Source organism: Schistocerca piceifrons, chromosome 8 (genome assembly GCF_021461385.2).
Source record: "Schistocerca piceifrons isolate TAMUIC-IGC-003096 chromosome 8, iqSchPice1.1, whole genome shotgun sequence".
NCBI classification, from domain to species: Eukaryota; Metazoa; Arthropoda; class Insecta; order Orthoptera; family Acrididae; genus Schistocerca; species Schistocerca piceifrons.
In genome coordinates this window covers 224,874,372-224,896,259 of record NC_060145.1, presented here as the reverse complement: position 1 = coordinate 224,896,259, position 21,888 = coordinate 224,874,372, and the positions used below count along the sequence as shown (strand labels likewise).

At 41.2% G+C, this 21,888-nt stretch overlaps 1 protein-coding gene across 1 annotated transcript in view; it reads left to right on the top strand.

Moving 5' to 3' along the window:
- The first annotated feature begins 579 nt into the window (after window positions 1–579).
- LOC124712228 overlaps window positions 580–21,888 on the top strand; it is a 36,682-nt gene continuing 15,373 nt past the window's right edge. Inside the window, exons 1-2 of the mRNA XM_047242522.1 lie at window positions 580–682; window positions 13,731–13,817. Of these exons, the coding sequence (XP_047098478.1) occupies window positions 580–682; window positions 13,731–13,817 (190 nt within the window). The remainder of the gene's footprint in view (window positions 683–13,730; window positions 13,818–21,888) is intronic.

The window sequence follows — 21,888 nt, the reverse complement described above, 5'->3', positions numbered from 1 at the left end:
ACAACATCACTTATTAGAATGGCAGATAATCCAAATAATTATTCTTAGAAATACGAAAACTCAGTTTTTATTAACCATAAGGGACAGCCCGTTTGGTGCATTTACTTCCTTGTATACAATATTTTAAAGTGAGAAAATGTTCCAAAAAATGTATACATACGAATTGATTGGTGGCTTGTGACGTTCAAAATGGACGTCGCATCTACACTATGTCGCTGAGATGTTCAGCGTCTCGACAACATTACAGATAATTGTCACATACGTCATTCACCGTCGATCTAGATGCGGCAAATGCGAACATAGTGACCAATGACTAGTCTTACTGTTCTTTCGGCCTTGACAACGGAAGTTTCCCCTTTCCAACAAAACAAGTGTCTCAGTTGGCTAGGGCTGCGACACTGGTCTTACCTGTTTTATTGACATAAATGAATAGATAATGCACTTCCCGTTGGTGCATTCCCCTGCCTTATCAGGAAGTTAATAGAATATCTCCTCGCTAATTAGGTGATACGCAGGTATAAGGTTTCCACATGACTTTCGTTGACAGATAATAACTATCACGGTGACCTCTGTAAAACAATGGACGGTGAAAAGTATTTAAAGAGCACTGTTCCGGGCGCCACCATACTTTCCGTGATGCAGAAAACACTGTTTACCGTTCTCGTGGTCGCTGCTTGTGTAGGTAAGTAATTGTTTCTTTTTCGCACCTTTGCTTAACTACGGTTCGGTCAAGAGAAACTTAATTTTTGGTCTTCGTCTGTAAGCCGCTGTTCCATGAAAAGACATTTGTGTCTTGTGTTTAAAAAGCAATAACTTTGAGTACTTTCGTTATCGTAGATGTAGGTCTCTATAGCCCTGTTGCCATCTAAATTGACCACTAGCCCCATGCGAATCATTACTTCTTACAGCAGCCAAACGTCGGTACCCCCAGGTATTCATTATTTTCGTGTTAACGATTTATAAACTACTTCAAGAAGCATTAAAATTAAAAAGTGTGACTCGAAGTTGAGCAGTAAACGTGCAAATGTCTCACGCAGCTTGCTGCAGTGAATATATGGAGAACAGATGTTTTCGGTCGGTGCCAATAAGGGGTGAAAGTATGAAGTGTAACCCAGTCGCTTGAAACCAGTTTTTTAAGCCTGACAGAATTACATACAAAACCTACAAAATTGTTTGGTGAAGGAGCCCGTGTTCGATTCCCCGGCGTCGTAGGAGATTTTATCCGCACAGCTACTGAGTGTTGTGTTATCCCTATAATCGTACCGTCATTAGCGACACGAAGATCGCATGAACTGCGTGGAAGGACTAGTCTATGCCTATGCAACCTCGTACTAAGGTACGGCTTGGTCCTTATGAATGTTCCAAATTGCTGAAACACATTGCCGTATCTTCTGCTCTTGAGACAGTTGCATGGGAATGTCCCGAAAGCCAATTTTATTTAATAAATGATTTTCTTTACAGGCTACATGAAGTAGTATATGGTATACTCGTTCACCTTATTTGAAACATTTCTCTTTCGTTTTTTCTTCACTATATATAAACTGGTTTCCCATATGTAAGAGCGTAAGTTCTCAATTGCGTACATATGTACGTTGTTTGATGGCAAACGATCTTTTTGTCCAGTGTAACACTTTTCCATTTTATGTGATTTCATTTTGCTGCAACGAATGGACCGAAATATCAATGTGTCATTCCCATCCCAAATAGGACAAATACTTCCCAATAGGCAGTTACTTCGTGGAAGACGCTAAACGGTATTTTCCGCATTCTCTCCCTCAATCTTACAATCCTATAGCAGTTACGCTGATTACGGATTACACTATGAGACGCCCGAAATAATACACGAGATGATGAATTTGGTTTTGGGAGTACAGCCACATCAATGATTATACATTTTCCTGCCGTCTTCTGAGTGCGCTGACACGCTAAATCTACACCATTGGCATCCATTAGTTTACACGTGAGAATTTAAGTTTGTGCCGCTGCAGACCCAAGATACAGATCAGTAAATATATCACGAAAATACGAAGTTGCACATCGGCATGTCTGTTTGTTGGGAAGTTTCATTCCAACTATTTTGAAATGAGCTACTACTCACTTTTGTTTTTCAGGTAACCTAAAAATACTTTTCTCTTGTGGTCAGTTATCGAAAATGCAAGTGAACTTCTAGACAGCTGATGTGGGAGTTAATTTCTAGATTAACTGCTAAACAAGATGAATTGTATACGGAAACATACCCAGCCGGATAGCCATTAGTATTAATGCGCTCGCTTCCGGGGTGAGAAAGAGGCCCCCCTTTCGAATCCGCCCGGCGGATTATAGACAAGGGCCGGGGTGACGACCAACTTGACTGCGCTTTTTAGGCGGTTCCCATATCCCACGAGGTCAATACCGGACTGGTACCAACGTCCTTCCTCAGATATACCCTACGCAAAAGTTTAGAAAACTTTCTCATATTTGTACACAGAATTTAATGTAGGCGCAGCAGATCGAGTTTCGTTCTGGGAGGTGACTAGGAGACTGGCGATCTTAGACCTTTAGCCTCGTTAAAACCGTGATAAGCAGCAGAAGCAAGAATAGCAACTGGCACCAGCGATATGTTGGACAGAGAATGTCATTTATCTGTCGTGGTACTTGAAATTATTTTCCATTCTATGAAGCAGTTAAACAAGTAAAAGAAATATCGTGTAGATAATGATCAAATTTATCAATCTTCATTCTCATTACTTGTTTCCTTTCTTTGGTATTGATAATGAATGAGGGCAGCAAGCTAAAAATTGATTTCGACAGCAAAGACAAACTCTCTCAAAAAGTATCAATTTTAACAAGCTTCCCCTTCATTTTTGTTGATTTTCCAATCAAACTAATGTAAGTCTCCAATAAATTTTCGTTGCATTCTCCAGTAGTGGCTTGAAGCATCATCGGAAAATCATTACTTGTGATCTCACACGTACAGATAAGCAGTCTTTATCGCATAATATTGTTGATGTTGCGGTCTTAACTCCAAAGACTGGTTTGATGCAGCTCTCCATGCTACTCTATCCTGTGCAAGCCTCTTCATTTCTGATTAATTACTGCAACCTATATCCTTCTGAATCTGCTTAGTGTAATCATCTAAGGTCTCCCTCTACAACTTTTACCCCTCAAACGTCCCTCCAGTACTACACTGGTGACTCCATGATGTCTAAGAACTATAAACCGTTCGCTTCTTTTATCATGTAGTGCCATAAATTTCTTGTGTCCCCAGTTATAAGCACTACCCTTTCATTAGTTACGTGATCTACCTATCTAATCTACAGCATTCTCCTGTAGGTCCACATTGCAAGAGCTTCTATGCTCTTCTTATGTGAACTGATTGTCGTCCATGTTTCACTTTCATACACATATGGCTACACCCGAGACAGATACCGTCAGAAATGGCTTCCTATCGCTTAAGTTTATAATCGATGTAAACAAATTCCTCTTCTTCCGACTGCTTTCCTTGCCATTTTCTGTATTCTCACTACTTCGCCGTCATGAGCTATTTTGCTCTCCAAATAAAAATGCCTAACTACTACTTTGAGTAGCTCGTTTCCTAATGTAATTCCCTCAGAATCGCCGGATTTACTTCGACTACATTCCATTATCATAGTCTTGTTTTTTGTTGACGTTTTAGTCTTTTATCCCCCTTTCAAGACATTGTCCTTTCTGTCTAACTGCTCTTCCAAATCTTTTGCTGTCCCTGCCAGAATTACAATGAACTTCTACTCCAGTTTCTTCTTTGCTTTCCTTTTCCTCTTGTCAATGTACAGATTGAATAACGCTGGGGATACGCTGTAATCCTGTCGATTCTTTCAGACCTCTGATTCCCTTTCATGCCCTTGGCTTTGAAAACTGCCATGTTGTTTAAAACACGTTGGAAATAGTCTTTCGTTGCCTGTATTTTATCTCAGCTATCTTCAGAATTTCAAAGAGAGTATTCCAATCAACATTGTCAAAAGCTTACTCTAAGTCTACAAATGCTATAAACACAGGTTTGCCTTTCTCTAATCTATCTTCTAAAATAAGTCGTAGCGTCAGTACTGCATCCCGTGTTCCTGTATCTCCGCGAAATCCAAGCTGATTTTCCTTGAGGTCAGCTTCTACCAGTTTTTTTCATTCTTCTGTAAGGAATTCTCTTAATATTTAACAACAGTGACCTATTAAACTGATAGTGCGGTAATTTTCACACCAGTGAGCAGCTGCCTTCTTTGGAATTGCAATTACTGAACTTTTCTTAAAGTTGAGGGTATTCCTCTTGTTTCATACATCTTGCAAACCAGATGGAATAGCTCATGGCTGGCTCTCAAAAGGCTATCAGTAGTTCTGACGGAATGTCGTCTACTCAAGGGACCTCGCTTCAAAGTAGTTCTTTCAGTGCTCCGCCAAATTTTTTCACAGTGGTTCCATCTAATTTTCGTCGACATCCTCCTCCGTTTCTATAAAACAGCCATCAAACTCATATTTTCTAAATGCAGCCTCTATATACTCCTCAAATCTTTCAGATTCCCCTTTTTTGCTTGGCACTGGGTTGACATCTGAGCTCTTGACTGTCATAGAGCTGCTTCTCTTTTCTCCACAATTCTCTTTAATTATCGTGTGGCGATATCTACTTTTCCCTAGTGGAATACGCTTCTAGAGAATATACTTCTAAATTCTCCTACTTCCTTCTAAATCGCATATATAGAACAATAGAACAAATGCGAAAGTTTATGTGTGATTATGTTTGTTAGTCCTTCGCCCCTAAACGTGGAAGAAACTTGGAATCAGCTTATATCCTGATTAACACACAGGCTACCTTCAGAAGTGTGTAGTACAAGATGATTATTGTTTTTAAGAATATAACACGAAAAATGGGACAATAATTTCTCTTGTATTTTATTCTATTGTATTATATGTTAACGGGGGACCTAGAAACAACGCAGAGGCTCTGACCCCGCCGCAGCCGCAGTGGTCCACAACCCCAAGATGACTACCGCAGTCCACTTCACCCCTCCGCCTCCGCCGCCCCACACCGAGCCCAGTGTTATTGTGCGGTTCGGCCCCCGGTGGACTCCCCAGAGAACGTCTCACTCCAGACGAGTGTAACCCCTATGTTTGCGTGGTAGAGTAATGGTGGTGTCCGCGTACGTGGAGAACTTGCCTGCGCAGCAATCGCCGACATATTGTAACTGAGGCGGAATAAGGGGATCCAGCCCGCATTCGCCGAGACAGATGGAAAACCGGCTAAAAACCATCTACAGACTGGCCGGTTCACCGGACCTCGACACAAATCCACCGGGCGGATTCGCGCCAGGAACCAGGCGCTCCTTCCGCCCGGAAAGCCGAGCGCTAGACCTCACGACCAACCGGACGGGCATAATTACTCTTAGACAAAACTATTTACTCTTTCACATTTTAATTGTGTAGAGTTTGTTCATATGTTCAAATGTGCATGAAATCTTATGGGACTTAACTGCTAAGGTCATCAGTCCCTAAGCTTACTCACTACTTAACCTAAATTATCCTAACGACAAACACACACACCCATGCCCGAGGGAAGACTCGAACGTCCGCAGGGTGTAGTGCTTGTGAAAACGCTTTTACTGGTTCACAAGTACTACATAGTACGACTCAACGAAATGAATATAATGCTCATACAATCCTCAAAGTCTTAAATTCGTATTTTCATACAAGCCCGTTGCATTTTAAACGCTGGGCGTCAGGTGTACAATACAGCTTCTGAGACACTTGGAGACTCACGACGACGGTGTCATTTAAATGCTTTACGACACAAAGATGCCGTGCCTTCATACGTTGTAAGTAGGGCGTGGTGAAGCTGGATTTGATTATGATACGCAAGGGTATTCGCCGGTAACAGGCAGACACGTGAGTGCAGACGACGTTATTGCATGTACAAATGTAATAAAATTTACGCTGCACCAAACTAGAAGTTGCTTACTACCTTTCGTCGTTAAGATAGGACATTGGTACTCTTTCACGTTGAAGCAGCTGGACTGGTTTGGGTGAATTTTCAAATGGGGATAGTCTATGCAATGAATTAACACACAGCCTACCCTCTATTCCGCCGACGGCCTTGCCGCAGTGGTAATATAGGTTCCCGTCAGATCACCGAAGTTGGGCGCTATCGGGCTGGGCTAGCACTTGGATGGTCGGCGAGCGCTGTTGGCAAGCGGGGTGCACTCAGGCATTCAGCCCTTGTGAGGCAAACTGAGGAGCTACTTGATTGAGAAGTAGCGGCTCCGGTCTTGGAAACTGGGATACGGCCGGGAGAGCGGTATGCTGACCACATGCTCCTCCGTATCCGCATCCAGTGAAGCCTGTAGGCTGAGGATGACACGGCGGCCGGTCGGTACCTTTGGCCTTCATGGCCGATTCGGGGGCAGTATAGTTTTTTTTAGTTTACACTCTATTTCGAAATAATCACTGTTTCCGTGGGATGGTCAACGTGAGTACTGTTCACGTGGCACGGGTAACGTGAAAAGAATCACTACTGCTTGAGTGCAATAAGTAGAGATCAGTTTTTAACTGTTTTGACAAATAAAGTCAGCACGTACATAAATCTAGCACAGCAGAAGAATTCCTGTAGGATAAAATCAAAATTCCATAACATGTAACATATGCTAATATTTCGTAGCATACGGAATATTTCGGAAGTACACTATGTGATCAAAGGTATCCGGACACCTGGCTGAAAAATGACTTACAAGATCGTGGCGCCTTCCATCGGTATTGCGGGGATTCAGTATGGTGTTCGCCCATCCTTAGCCTTGATGACAGATTGCACTCTCGCAGGCATACTTTCAATAACGTGCTGGAAGTTTGCTCGGGGAATGGTAGCCAAGTCTTCACGGAGTGCTGCACTGAGGAGAGGTACCAATGTCAGTCGGTGAGTCCTGACATGAAGTCGGCGTTCCAAAATATCCCAGAGGAGTTCCGTAGGATTCGGGTGAGGACTCAGTGCAGGCCAGTTCATTACAGGGATGTTATTTTCGTGTAATTACTCCGCGACATTGTGAACAGGTACTCCGTCGTGTTGAAAGACGCAAGTCGGCAACTCGTGGTCGTGCGGTAGCGTTCCCGGTTTCGATTCCCGGCGGGGTCAGTGATGTTCTGTGTCTCGTGATGACTGAGTGTTGTGTGATGTCCTTAGGTTAGTTAGGTTTAAGTAGTTCTAAGTTCTAGGGGACTGATGACCATAGATGTTAAGTCCCATAGTGCTCAGAGCCATATGAACCATTTTTGAAAGATGCAGTTGCATTCCCCGAATTGCTCATCAACAGTGGGAAGCAATAAGGTTTTTAAAACATCAGTGTAGGCCTGTGCTGTGATAATGCCACCCAAAACAAAAAGGAGTGCGAGCACACTCCATGAAAAACACGACCACACCACAACATCACCGCCTCCGAATTTTACTGACGGCATTACACACGCTGGCAGATGAGGTTCACCGGGCAATCGCCATACCCACACCCTGCCATAGGATTGCCACATTGCGTACCGTGGTTCGTCACTTCACACAACGTTTTTCTACTCTCCAATCGTACAATGTTTACGCTTCTTGCAAAATGGCTCTGAGCACTATGGGACTCATCTTCTGAGGTCATTAGCCCCAAGAAACTAGAACTAGATAAACCTAACTAACCTACGGACATCAAAAACATCCATGCTCAAGGCAGGATTCGAACCTGCGACCGTAGCGGTCTCGCGGTTCCAGACTGCAGCGCCTAGAACCGCTCGGCCACTTCGGCCGGTTACGGTTCTTGCACCAAGCGAGGTGTCGTTTGGCACTGACCGGCGTGATGTGTGGCTTACGAGCAGCAGCTCGATCATGAAATCCGTGTGTTCTCACCTCCCGCCTAACTGTCACAGAACTAGCAGTGAATCATGAGGCAGTTTGAAATTCCTGTGAGATGGTCTGGATAGACGTTTGCCTATTACACATTACGGCCCTCTTCAACTGTCGGCAGTCCCTGTCAGTCAACAGACGAGGTCGGTCTGTACGCTTTTGTGCTGTACGTGTCCCCTCACGTTTCCACTTCACTATCACATCGGAAACAGTGGACCTAGGGATGTTTAGGAATGTGGAAATCTCACGTACAGACGTATGACGCAAGTGACACCCAATCACCTGACCACGTCCGAAGGCCGCGAGTTCCGCGGAGCACCCCATTCTGGTCTCTCACGATGTCTAATGACTACTGACGTCCCTGATATGGAGTACCTGGCCGTTGGTGACAACACAATGCAACTAAAATGAAAAACATATGTTTTTGAGGGTGTGCGTATAGGCCTACCTTTTGATCACGTAGTGTATATTGGACTGTGATATTATCGGAATGCTTATAAATAAGAGTCAAGGACTAACGTTAAAAGTGGCAGGTATTCATCTGGGCACACAATGTTTTTCACACGGATAGCTCTACATTTTCTACTTCTGTAAATTGAGAGCCAGAAATCTTTACATACACGCATAAAACAAAAGGTCTCAGGGCGTGTTTAACAGAGATGTACTACAGTAGATTTCTGGCTCTCCATTCGCACCAAAACATTTACAATCTCGTACCTGCTAGGCATGTCGTAAACAGTAGTGAAATTATATCCCCTTCCCTGGCAAATTTTGTAGTTCGCTACAATGTCACGCAAAAATTTTTCTTTAAGTTAACGTGTGAGTTGTGAACGACATGTTTTCTGTCAACCTCACCCATTGTCTCCAGATAGTTAGGTCATAGTACATAAACTACAGCTCGTTATTCTGCTCTATCAACTTCCGGTACGGTGGGACAGGCTTTTATAACCTTGGCCAACGATCCAGTCGCTTTGGTTTCTATTAGTCCAAAACCCCAGATTTCAATAAATGGCCTGGGTGCATATAACATATCAATGCAATTGTGCGGATGCTTACACTTTATGTCGTAGGTTTTTGAAATGTATATTGGACTCTAGCCCAGCTGGTACACTTAACCATCACAGGGGTGTATTTAAGCTCTCTCTACCTCTTTCACTCAGTACTCAATGGAGACTCTTTTAACGGCCAAACAATGCCATCACACCTTCCGGAAGGGTGTCGTCTTCTTATTCTCTTGTATCTTAGTAAGGAACTCTCTTTGTCCGCCTAACGTACATTCCTCTGGCTACACGTCACTGTCATTTCATTTTTATTACAGTCGTGACTACGTGTTGCTCTCCCACCTGTTCATTGTTAGAATTGATTGTTTTCCGGTCTTTCCTAGTAACTGTCAACGTGCATCTATCGACTGCTCACTGAGCGACCATCAGTTCCTGAGCAGTTCTCCCATTTGAAGTAGATGTCTCACTACAGTATGTTAAACTGGCAATACAGTAATGCAGACTACTCGTAAGATTTCCGTAACAGCCACATTGCAAGTCCTGTTTTTCTTTTTCACATATTATTTGATGTATCAAATTATTGCTTGTTATTTTTACTATCCAGTTCATTATTTTTGCTTTCCATGTAGTTTTTCTTCGTAGCAAACTTAACAACTAAATTTCATCAACTGGTTCTGTTACTTCAACCCAGTATGATGCAGGTAATGCAAACAGTACGTTCCAGTGAATGTGGGTCCAAAAAGAAGCCATTTGGGAGACAAATCTTCTTACGTTCAATTGGGCGTTTTGCATACTTTGAGTTGAGTTTGTGTTGTTGTTGTGGTCTTCAGTCCTGAGACTGGTTTGATGCAGCTCTCCATGCTACTCTATCCTGTGCAAGTTTCTTCATCTTCAAGTACCTATTGCAACCTGCATACTTCTGAATCTGCTCAGTGTATTCATCTCTTGGTCTCCCTCTACCAATTTTACCCTCCACACTGCTCTCCAATACTAAAATGATGATACCTTGATGCCTCAGAACATGTCCTACCAACCGATCCCTTCTTCTAGTTAAGTTGGGCCACAAATTTCTCTTCTCTCCAATTCAATTCAATACCTCCTCATTAGTTATGTGATCTACCCATTTAATCTTCAGCATTCTTCGGTAGCACCACATTTCCACAGCTTCTATTCTCTTCTGGTCCAAACCATTTACCGTCCACGTTTCACTTCCATACATGGATACACTCCATACAAATACTTTCAGGAACGACTTCCTGACACTTAAATCTATACTCGATGTTAACAAATTTCTCTTCATCAGAAACGCTTTCCTTGCCATTGCCAGTCTCTCAACTTCGACCATCATCCGTTATTTTTTCCCAAAATAGCAAAACTCCTTTACTACTTAGGTGTCTCATTTCCTAATCTAATTCCCTCAGCATCACCCGACTTAATTCGACTACATTCCATTACCCTCGTTTTGTTTTGTTGATGTTCATCTTATATCCTCCTTTCAAGACACTATCCATTCCGTTTAACTGCTCATCCAAGTCCTTTGCTGTCTCTGACAGAACTACAAAGTGATCGGCGAACCTCAAAATTTTTATTTCTTCTATATGGATTTTAATACCTGCTCCGAATTTTTCTTTTGTTTCCTTTACTGCTTGCTCAATATACAGATTGAATAACATCAGGGAGAGGCTACAACCCTGTCTCACTCCCTTCCCAACCACTACTTCCCTTTCATGTCCCTTGACACTTATAACTGCCGTCTGGATTCCGTACAAATTGTAAATGACCTTTAGCTCCCTGTATTTTACCCATGCCGCCTTCAGAATTTGAAAAAGAGTATTCAGTCAACATTGTCAAAAGCTTTCTCTAAGTTTACTAATGCTAGAAACGTATGTTTGCCTTTCCCTAATCTATCTTCTAAGGTAAGTCGCAGGGTCAGTATTGCCTTACGTGTTCCAATATTTCTGGGGAATCCAAACTGATCCTCCCCGAGGTCGGCTTCTACCAGTTTTTCCATTCGTCTGTAAGGAACTCGCGTTAGTGTTTTGCTGCTGTGACTTATTAAACTGATAGTTCGGTAATTTTCAAATCTGTCAACACCTGATTGGGATTAGAATTACTATATTCTTCTTGAAGTCGGAGGGTATTTCAGCTGTCTCATACATCTGGCTCACCAGATGGTGGAGTTTTGTCAGGACTCGATCTCCCAAGGCTGTCAGTAGTTCTAATCGAATGTGGTCTACTCCACAGGCCTTGTTTCGACTCAGGTATATCAGTGCTCTGTCAAACTCTTCACACAGTAACGTATCTCCTATTTCATCTTCATCTACATCCTCTTCCTTTTCCATAATATTGTCTTCAAGTACATCGCCCTTGGATACACCCTCTATGTACTCCTTCCACCTTCCTGATTCCGTTCTTTGCTTAGAACTGGGTTTCCATCTGAGCTCGTATTCATAGAAGTGGTTCTCTTTTCCCCAAAGGTCTCTTTAACTTTCCTTTAGGCAGTATCTATCTTACCCCTAGTGAGGTAAGCCTCTACAACCTTACATTTGTCCTCTAGCCATCCCTGCTTAGCCATTTTGCACTTCCTGTCGATATCATTTTTGAGGGGTTTGTATTCCTTTTTGCCTGCTTCATTTACAGCATATTTGTATTTTCTCCTTTCATCAAGTAAATTCAATATTTCTTCTGTTACCCAAGGGTTTCTACTAGCTCTCATCTTTTTACATACTTGATCCTCTGCAGCCTTCACTATTTCATCCCTCAAAGCTACCTATTCTTCTTCTACTGTATTTCTTTCACCCATTCCTGTCAATTGTTCCCTTATACTCTCCCTGAAATTTTGTACAACCTGTGGTTTAGTCAGTTTATGCAGGTCCCATCTCCTTAAATTCCCCCATTTTTGCAGTTTCTTGAGTTTTAATCTGCAGTTCATAACCAGTAGATTGTGGTCAGAGTAAACATGTGCCCATGGAAATGTCTTACAATTTCAAACCTGGTTCTTAAATCTCTGTCTTACTATTATACAATCTGTCTGATACCTTCCAGTATCTCCAGGCTTCTTCCATGTATACAGCCTTCTTTCATGATTCTTGAACCAAGTGTTAGCTATGATTAAGTTATGCTCTACACAAAATTCTACCAGGCGGCTTCCTCCTTCATTTCTTACCCCATATCCATATTTACCTACTACGTTTCCTTCCCTCCCAGTTCCTACTATCGAATTCCAGTCACCCATGACTATTAACATTTCATCTCCCTTGGCATATAAACTTGTACTACTGTAGTAGGCGTGGGCTTCATGTCTATGTTGGCCACAATAAGCCGTTCACTATGCTGTTTGTAGTAGCGTACCTGCACTCCTATTTTTTGTTCATTATGAAAACTACTCCTGCATTACCCCTGTTTGAATTTTTATTTATAACGCTGTATTCACCTGACCAAAAGTCTTGTTCCTCCTGCCACCTTCACTAACTCCCACTATATCTAACTTTAACCTATCCATTTCTGTTTTTAAATTTTCAAACCTACCTGCCCGATTAAGGGATCTGACATTCCACGCCCCGCTCCGTAGAACGTCAGTTTTCTTTCTCCTGAAAACGATGTCCTCTTGAGTAGTCCCCGCCTGGAGATCCAAATGGGAGACTATTTTACCTCATCATCATTTAACCATACAGTAAAGCTGCATGCCCTGGGGAAAAATTACGGCTGTAATTTCCCCTTGCTTCCAGCCGTTCGCAGTGCCAGCACAGCAAGGCCGTTTTGGTTAGTGTTATAAGGCCAGATCAGTCAATCGTCCAGACTGTTGCCCCTGCAAGTACTGTCAAGGCTGCTGCCCCTCTTTAGGGACCACATGGTTGCCTGGCCTCTCAACAGATACCCCTCCGCTGTGGTTGCACCTACGGTACGGCTATCTGTATCGCTGAGGCATGCAAGCCTCCCCACCAACGACAAAGTCCACGGTTGATTTGGGGGGAGGTTGTGTTAGTAACAAATTAAATTTGTGTCAGTAACAAATTAAATTATGTTCCCAGTGACGATGCAGAGTGTAAGTGCAGATGTTTTTATATGTGGTGCCTTGATATGCATATAAATTAATGTGGTGGTTTTCTTATTTCTCTACATCGAATGGTCTTCTACCACACATATCACAAGCTTTATGAGCTGATTTTTTCTATACTGCCGTATATGCACCACTGAGAGGAATATGCCTGTTAGTGTAGACTGACCGTTTTATATCCACACAGCCACACTTTAAGACATGACCTGCTGCTTAGGGGAACATAAGCATAATGGTTTGCTCTTGGCACATGTTGTTGGAGGTACTAGCCAACCAAAAAATACATAACTTGTAATAGCTCTAATTATTATTCTGTAAATCACATAAATATTGAAGTAATGTTTATCAGTACACCATCCTCGGTTATCAATAGAAATACCTGCACATGTACCCGTTGTACACTGTACAGTCTGCAAGTGCCATGTAGTCTTTTTCACAACGTTTTCACAACGTTTTTCTTGACGTGTGGAATAATCGGGTCTATTGCTGGATGTTTGTGTCGCTCTGGCACAATATTTCGGTCACGTAACTCGTTGCCTTCTTCAGGTGCTACCTGAGACTGCCATATTGGAGGATCTTGCCCAGTATTTATTCCCAGAGAGCACCCAGCACTCTTTGGGCATAAATACTGGACAAGATCTTCCAATACAGCAGTCTCAGGTAGCACCTGAAGAAGGCAACGAGTTACGTGGCCGAAATATTGCGTCAAAGCGACACAAACATCCGGCAGTAGACCCGATTATTCCACATGTCAAGATCTCGCCGGGAAAGCCTGAAGAGTTACAATGTTTTTCTTTTTTATTAGGCATCAGCACCGCACAGGTGTCCTGTTCTACAGAATGTTTGAACCTGGCAACTCAGATTCGCAACGCCGACAGTATTTTCACTGCAGGTATGTATAATTATGCACAATTCAATAATTGTTTGATGTTTTTGCGTATGATTGGTGCAATTTACCTGTTAAATAATGATTCACTAAATAATAACAATTTTAATTTTGGCACTTGATATGACAGAGATGTGTTTTCAGTGTCACACGAAAGGTACTACAGCAGAGGTAATGTGGAAGTCCTCAGTACTTTCTAGTTTAATTCGCTTATTTAATTGCTATTTAGGAATCTTCAGATCAAATTTAGCATGTTATTTTAAAAGTCTATATCAACAAAGAAAACTCTAGAGTAATGTGAAGTGATACACGAAAGTCCACTTTTTTGTTTAGCAGGTATGCAACTAATTCATCATTAATATGATTGCTGCCTCCTGGTTCTTTTCTTTTCGTTTCCTTTTTGGAGGTTGCACCGATTTTTCCTGCTCTATTTTATCCGCTGCAGTATTTTCTTCTATATCTGATCCTACTTCTTCCTGCATTGTTCCTCTAATATTATGTGGATTGTTGCTGTGCCTCTCACCTGAAATGTGAGATTTTTTTTTAACATCTTGAAAGCTGCATTCCGACACTTATATACGTGTGTTTTTATGTTAGAGTTGTGTGAGAATTGTATGTTTCACAGCTTTCCTGTTGCAGCTTCTATTAATAAATCGTTTAGCCTCATTTGACAGATTTCTGTTCTTTGCTTTACTTTCAACGCTTTCATACCATCATTTTACAGACTTATTTTTTTTTTGTCCCAAAACTTTCAACGATTTCGTTTATGTTCATCATATTCTTACATTTCTCTTCAGAGTCATTATCTAGTTCTACTGAAATGGCTGTTACTATTATTTGCTTCTGATATAGATGTCATACAGACTTTTCTTGTAGACAATATGTTTCCTACCTGTAATCTCTATTCGTTTGTTTATCTTTCTACCACATCCATAGCAAATGTTATTTTTCTGAATTCGCTAAGCCGTGATCATTGTATAAGTCACCTTTTCTATCAGCTCTGGGGTTTGTGAACTATTTTGGTGTTTTCAATTATGTCTGACCTCTTACTGTCCATATCAGGAATCATTTGATGCTGAGAACAAGAATTAGTAATTCTTATCTGAGATAAGTTACGAATTTAAGATATATCTTCCATTACATCTCTTACATTATCTAACAGTTCATTAAGAGTTCTAGCATTTAAGCCTCCTACTAAGACAATGAAGTCACCTTGTAAGATTCCCACACCTAGCTAAATCACTAGGCTGAGCGATCGCGCACCTAAGGACTTCTGGAGCAACGCTATCGTTCCGAAAACTGCCGAATACAAATGGTCAAATCTACAGAACTGCCTGCTGAGAATAGCAATGGCAACTCTCTCAAATAGAATATTTTTGATATGATATTATTAATTGATAAAAGGGTTAAATGTGGTACAGATCTTACAGGGAAATAACTATTAATATTTGGCCAAATAACCTAGTTGCCTGACATGAACAATGGTGTATGTCAAATAATACAGCCCCAGTACACCATGACAGACTTCACTGCAGAATCATTTGATTTTAGCAGTGACATACATAAACTACGATAGTGTCTTCAATTCGATTAAGTAATTTTGTATCATACTGGCTATATATTCAATGTGGTTACTCAATTTAGTATGTTCGAAACACAGTTCAAAAATTTGGAAGGAACATTCTTAATGCATAAAATATTCAGTGATTACCGTCACGATGAAATGACCTTGAACACGACAGCACACTGAAACGTCCCCTTAGAAAAACTGTATACGACTGTGCTTAAACTGACACACAATATTTTTAGCGCAACGCAATCTGACTTTTAATAATCCCTACAAAAGAATGGCCCTGACTAACATTAAACTATACCTTTCACATATCACTTACCTCACAAAAATCTTCGTTACTCAAGAAACTGCAATACAGCGAGCGCCACTACTGCCAGCTAAATAAAAGATTCAAGCTACTGAAGGCACTAACTACTGATAGGCATAGTTAGCAAATGAAAGATTTTGATAGAGAACAAACAATGTATTCTCCTTAATAGTCATAATATATATATAGCAGTTCATGACATCCAGTCTTACAAATTTCAAAACTCCACTATTTCTCTCCTCACATCCACCACTGCTTCGGCTCACCTCCAACTGCGCAACACTACGTGCTGTTAACATCCAACTGCCCAACGCTACAATAGCCAACAACAATGCAAACCAGCCACAGACTGCACGCAGCACAGCCAGTGATTTTCATACAGAGCGCTACGTGGCGTTACCAATAAAAAAAAACCTATACATCCTACTTACATAGCCCCCATGCTCCCCACAAAAAATTTTACAAATTGTTTTGGGCACTGGCCAATACAGATTTGAAAAAAATTTTCATAATTACAATAACAAAGAAATCAAATGCACACACCTACTGATACAATGTTGATCAAAAGCTAAAATTTTCTCACAGTCCATAAAGACAGTCCTGATCATCCATCACAGTAAAATTGCAGTGTTTCTTTTCTTTCTCAAAGTCTGAGCATTGAAGAAAATGCACACGGAAGTTATGGATTTCCATGCAGTGTTGAAGAAGTAGTGTTGTCCTTCCAATGGAAAGACAGTGCTGACTCTTGACATGCAGACAGGTAATGGTCTACAACAGAGAAAACCCACAGCTGAGTAAGTCGAAGTTTTGAAGAATATTGGTAGGTAGGTCATCACAGACGAGACCCACTGTAGTCCTGGTAGAGACTATGGTGTCGGTGTGCCACCAGAGGTACAGACTCACTGCAGTCTTTGTAGAGATAATGATATTGTTGGGCCATCAAAGATAAAGACCCACTGTAGTCCTTGTAGAGATGGCCAGCAGCCGTCTGCTGTGACTGTGCAGGTGCACAATCACCATTGAAGAGTCTTGCAGAGAATATAGCAAGTCCATAAACCATCACTTGTGCACTCACAAACTTTTTTTTTTTGGTTGTCCTTAGAACCAGCAATGCTGTTAACCATACATCACTAAAGAACATAACAATACAGATAACATTTGTAGTAGTACAGGCTTTACAAAAAAATACAAATAAAGAGACACATCAGTGTTACAGGAATTATGATGTAAGTAAATACACTCCTGGAAATTGAAATAAGAACACCGTGAATTCATTGTCCCAGGAAGGGGAAACTTTATTGACACATTCCTGGGGTCAGATACATCACATGATCACACTGACAGAACCACAGGCACATAGACACAGGCAACAGAGCATGCACAATGTCGGCACTAGTACAGTGTATATCCACCTTTCACAGCAATGCAGGCTGCTATTCTCCCATGGAGACGATCGTAGAGATGCTGGATGTAGTCCTGTGGAACGGCTTGCCATGCCATTTCCACCTGGCGCCTCAGTTGGACCAGCGTTCGTGCTGGACGTGCAGACCGCGTGAGACGACGCTTCATCCAGTCCCAAACATGCTCAATGGGGGACAGATCCGGAGATCTTGCTGGCCAGGGTAGTTGACTTACACCTTCTAGAGCACGTTGGTGGCACGGGATACATGCGGACGTGCATTGTCCTGTTGGAACAGCAAGTTCCCTTGCCGGTCTAGGAATGGTAGAACGATGGGTTCGATGACGGTTTGGACGTACCGTGCACTATTCAGTGTCCCCTCGACGATCACCAGTGGTGTAAGGCGAGTGTAGGAGATCGCTCCCCACACCATGATGCCGGATGTTGGCCCTGTGTGCCTCGGTCGTATGCAGTCCTGATTGTGGCGCTCACCTGCACGGCGCCAAGCACGCATACGACCATCATTGGCACCAAGGCAGAAGCGACTCTCATCGCTGAAGACGACTCGTCTCCATTCGTCCCTCCATTCACGCCTGTCGCGACACCACTGGAGGCGGGCTGCACGATGTTGGGGCGTGAGCGGAAGACGGCCTAACGGTGTGCGGGACCGTAGCCCAGCTTCATGGAGACGGTTGCGAATGGTCCTCGCCGATACCCCAGGAGCAACAGTGTCCCTAATTTGCTGGGAAGTGGCAGTGCGGTCCCCTACGGCACTGCGTAGGATCCTACGGTCTTGGCGTGCATCCGTGCGTCGCTGCGGTCCGGTCCCAGGACGACGGGCACGTGCACCTTCCGCCGACCACTGGCGACAACATCGATGTACTGTGGAGACCTCACGCCCCACGTGTTGAGCAATTCGGCGGTACGTCCACCCGGCCTCCCGCATGCCCACTATACGCCCTCGCTCAAAGTCCGTCAACTGCACATACGGTTCACGTCCACGCTGTCGCGGCATGCTACCAGTGTTAAAGACTGCGATGGAGCTCCGTATGCCACGGCAAACTGGCTGACACTGACGGCGGCGGTGCACAAATGCTGCGCAGCTATCGCCATTCGACGGCCAACACCGCGGTTCCTGGTGTGTCCGCTGTGCCGTGCGTGTGATCATTGCTTGTACAGCCCTCTCGCAGTGTCCGGTCTGACACACCGGTGCCAATGTGTTCTTTTTTCCATTTCCAGGAGTGTATATAAAATGATGAGAATAGTTTTCGAAACATTAAATTCACACATGAGAATTGAAACAGAACAGAATTAATAATGTCTATAAAAATCTTTACAAAGAAAATAACATATTATTAATGCAAATTATATTTGAGGATAACAGTATTCCTCAACATAGTGAATGTAGCTTAGTACTAGAAAAATTCTACAACATAAATCTAGTTAGCCAAACACATAAAGACAGGAAAACACAAATACCCAAGGGTACACAAACACATAGTGGGATAACACAAGGGGAAAGGACAGGGTTTGTTTTCAGTGTAACATTTGGTACTGAAGTCCAACCCAAAACTTCATTCCACAGATCTTTCGTCATTTTTCAACATTTGTTTCCACCAAAAAAAATCCTATCCAAGCATGCTTTCTGTGTTTATATGTTCACATATTTCTTACCTCATTATTTGTTTTACATTATCTTACCTCATCATTTATTTCCCAGAAAATCCTACCTAAGTCAGATGTCACTAAACCCTACTTTTTTGTTAATATCCTCTTTCAAAATACTTTTTTGGCCAAACCATTTTCTTATAGCTTCTCAATGCACTTCTTCCAATTCATAACAACTCGTTCTCTTATATAGCCTACCCCACCTTAAGCTAACTTAAATCTAATGAGTTCAGATGTTAAACTAAGGGACGATGCAATGCAGCAGCACAAAACAATTAATGCAAACAGCAATGACAAAAAAAATGCAAATTGGCAAAGCAAGCAGCAGTAAATATAAATTAACAGAGAAAATGCAACATTACAACTAATATGAGTCAATGTGCAGCAACACAAAAAATAAATCAGTAGTAAAACTGGCTTAACAGAGTAATACAAAGTGAAATTTAGTAGCACTATGCCTGGAAAAACAACAGCAGCAAATGCAATAACTTATATCTAAACATGACAAACTCACATGCAGAAAAAATATTACAGTAAAAATGGCCATGTTTAATACCTATGTCACAGCTTAACACTAGAGTGATGCATCATGATAACTTACTCTACCAAAAAAAATACCAAGTAGTTGAAAAGAAAATTATGTATGCAGTTACTGTTATTAATCCCTTCTTATTGTTCTTTCCATTCCAAGTGCTCCTTTTTCGAAGAATATGGATCATAAAATTATTATTTAATAGATCTGTTGGCAGAAAGTGTTGACATTAGCAAATGCACTTAATTTTATTTTATAAAGCCAATGCTGCAACACAGCTGGAAACCAGATATTAAACAAAATGAGCAATCTCTCAACTAGAAAGACAATAGATGTAAAATGTTTCTCATCATTTCATTTCAGTAAATATCATAAATTAAGAACTCTACAGTGTAATCATGTTTTCAAGTTTGAGCGTGTCGTATTTGTGATGCTTTCTACAAAGAACTGTCAATATTGAGGTTAATGGCCTGTTTTTTCACCACCTAATGACTTTTTCTCCATGCGACGCACAGCTGGGCGTCAACGACGCATTACGTCGAGCTCACTTAGCTTTCTTTCCAAAATTTACAACAGAAGTTTCCGCTACAGTGACACGATACAAATAAAATTTTACAAGTCGAGAAACTACAGTAGAAATGTGTAGAAACAAAATCCTATAAATGTAACTGTGTCCAAAAACTTTTCGCCGGCATTGTGATACATTCACGCATTTACACACATTTCATAACTCTTAAAGTACAATTCTTGGTTTCCAACATCCTTTTTCTCAAATCAGGGTGCCTAACCACTACTCATTATTCTTTACCTTGTTACACAGATACATGTTCGTCGACACTTCTTCAATATTTCTTCATAATAAATAAGTAACATAATTAAATTCCTCATATAGCATAAGCTTATTGATCATAAACATACCACAACAGTATAATACACATTGTCATCGTAATAATAACATCATAAAAACTCAGCCAAATCTCAAAAACGTCGTAGCTTTCTGCAATAATTTCAAACCCTAAAAAATATTCTCTCTTCATTTCAATAGTGTCATCTACCTCAAACATACTTTAAAAATCATGATCTCATACCAAATACTTCATTCAAAGCTCTCAAAGTATCACAATGGTTTTGAAAAAATATGAAGAGTTCACAAAGTACATACAAAATACAATTTCATAAGTGTGAAGTTATCCAACTGTGTAATTACATAAACATCTGTCACTTATGTAGTAAAATAAATGTTTGTCTCTCTCAGTTAAATGATCACATAGCTGTGTAATTTATGTGTTAGAGAAATATAGCACCGATGTGTAAAGTTGTATAAGCAAATACCACATTAGCTAGGGCTCCTTGTGCTTGCCAAATACATGGTACACAGAGTAGGCATGTACCCCCTGAGGATTAATGTAATTATACCCTCAGGTGTTACGGATTACAGCAATGGAATGAAATGTATCACAGAAAACCTTTGTATCATTTAATTCAAAAATCTTTATAAATAAATGTTTTAAGTACAAAATCAATCACTAAAATACGTGTACTGTAGCGCTAAACTGTGCGTCTTGTTGTAAGATAATCTCTGTCACTACTTAACGGTAAAAATGTGCTAAGTGTAGTAATTATCGTCGTCCATAAGCAAAGTTCTGTAGAAGTCAATGTACTTACCTCGTAATAAACAAAAGTGAAATCCTTTGCGTATAGATATCGTATTTATTACGTACCTTACTGTGATCAAGAAAGTACTATAATGTAACGTGTTGTTGTGCTACGAAAAAGGCTGTCTCATTGTAGCTATACCACAAAAGTTACTACTTAAACATGTTTTACTTTCCACAAGAATTCAGAAAAACTGTGCAGATACACTGCAAAAGCAACAATGTAAATTGTGTCACACATTAGTAGCGTCATCTTATAATCATGTAGCTGTCAAATAAACTAACCACTGTGTCATCCGGTATCTCTCAGAAAGAGCTTTAAATCCAGAATGTATTTTCAAGTAAACCAAAATGTTGCATTAAAATGTCATTAGCAGTACCAGTATATGTTCTAAGTATGTAAGCCTTATAGTCATTATGTAATTGTGCAACTAACAAGCAAGAATGTACACACACAATAACATTGTGATGTCTGTTCACTATAACAATGCATTCGTAAATACTGTCTAAATATGTTCCCTAGGTTCTAGACTGGATAGTTAACTTCAAAACATTTTTGCATGTTAACAGTTTCTCAGTGTGACAAATTGTACTAGTAGCGTGAAGTGAAAAATTTTATAGCAAGGACTAAGTTAAAAAAACAGATTATCTCTCAATAAACGGTTTTACATGTGATATGTGGTGCAATCTTTTACTCTTCCTACTATGCAGAGCTCCAGCTTCAACGGAATTCTCATGTGGTATCTGGTACAGCGGCTAAGAATGCTCAAATTTTTCTCAAGGTTAGCGTCTATGTTATTTTTCTCTGAGCCAGCCGGCGCACGTGGCTGCCTGCGGTGCGAGTCATTGTCTGCTACTTCTTTGTTGGCGTGCGTCGTTATTGGGATTAGGAGACCTAACTTCCACAACTTCACCTTGCCGACAGAGCCCAGCACTGTTTGAA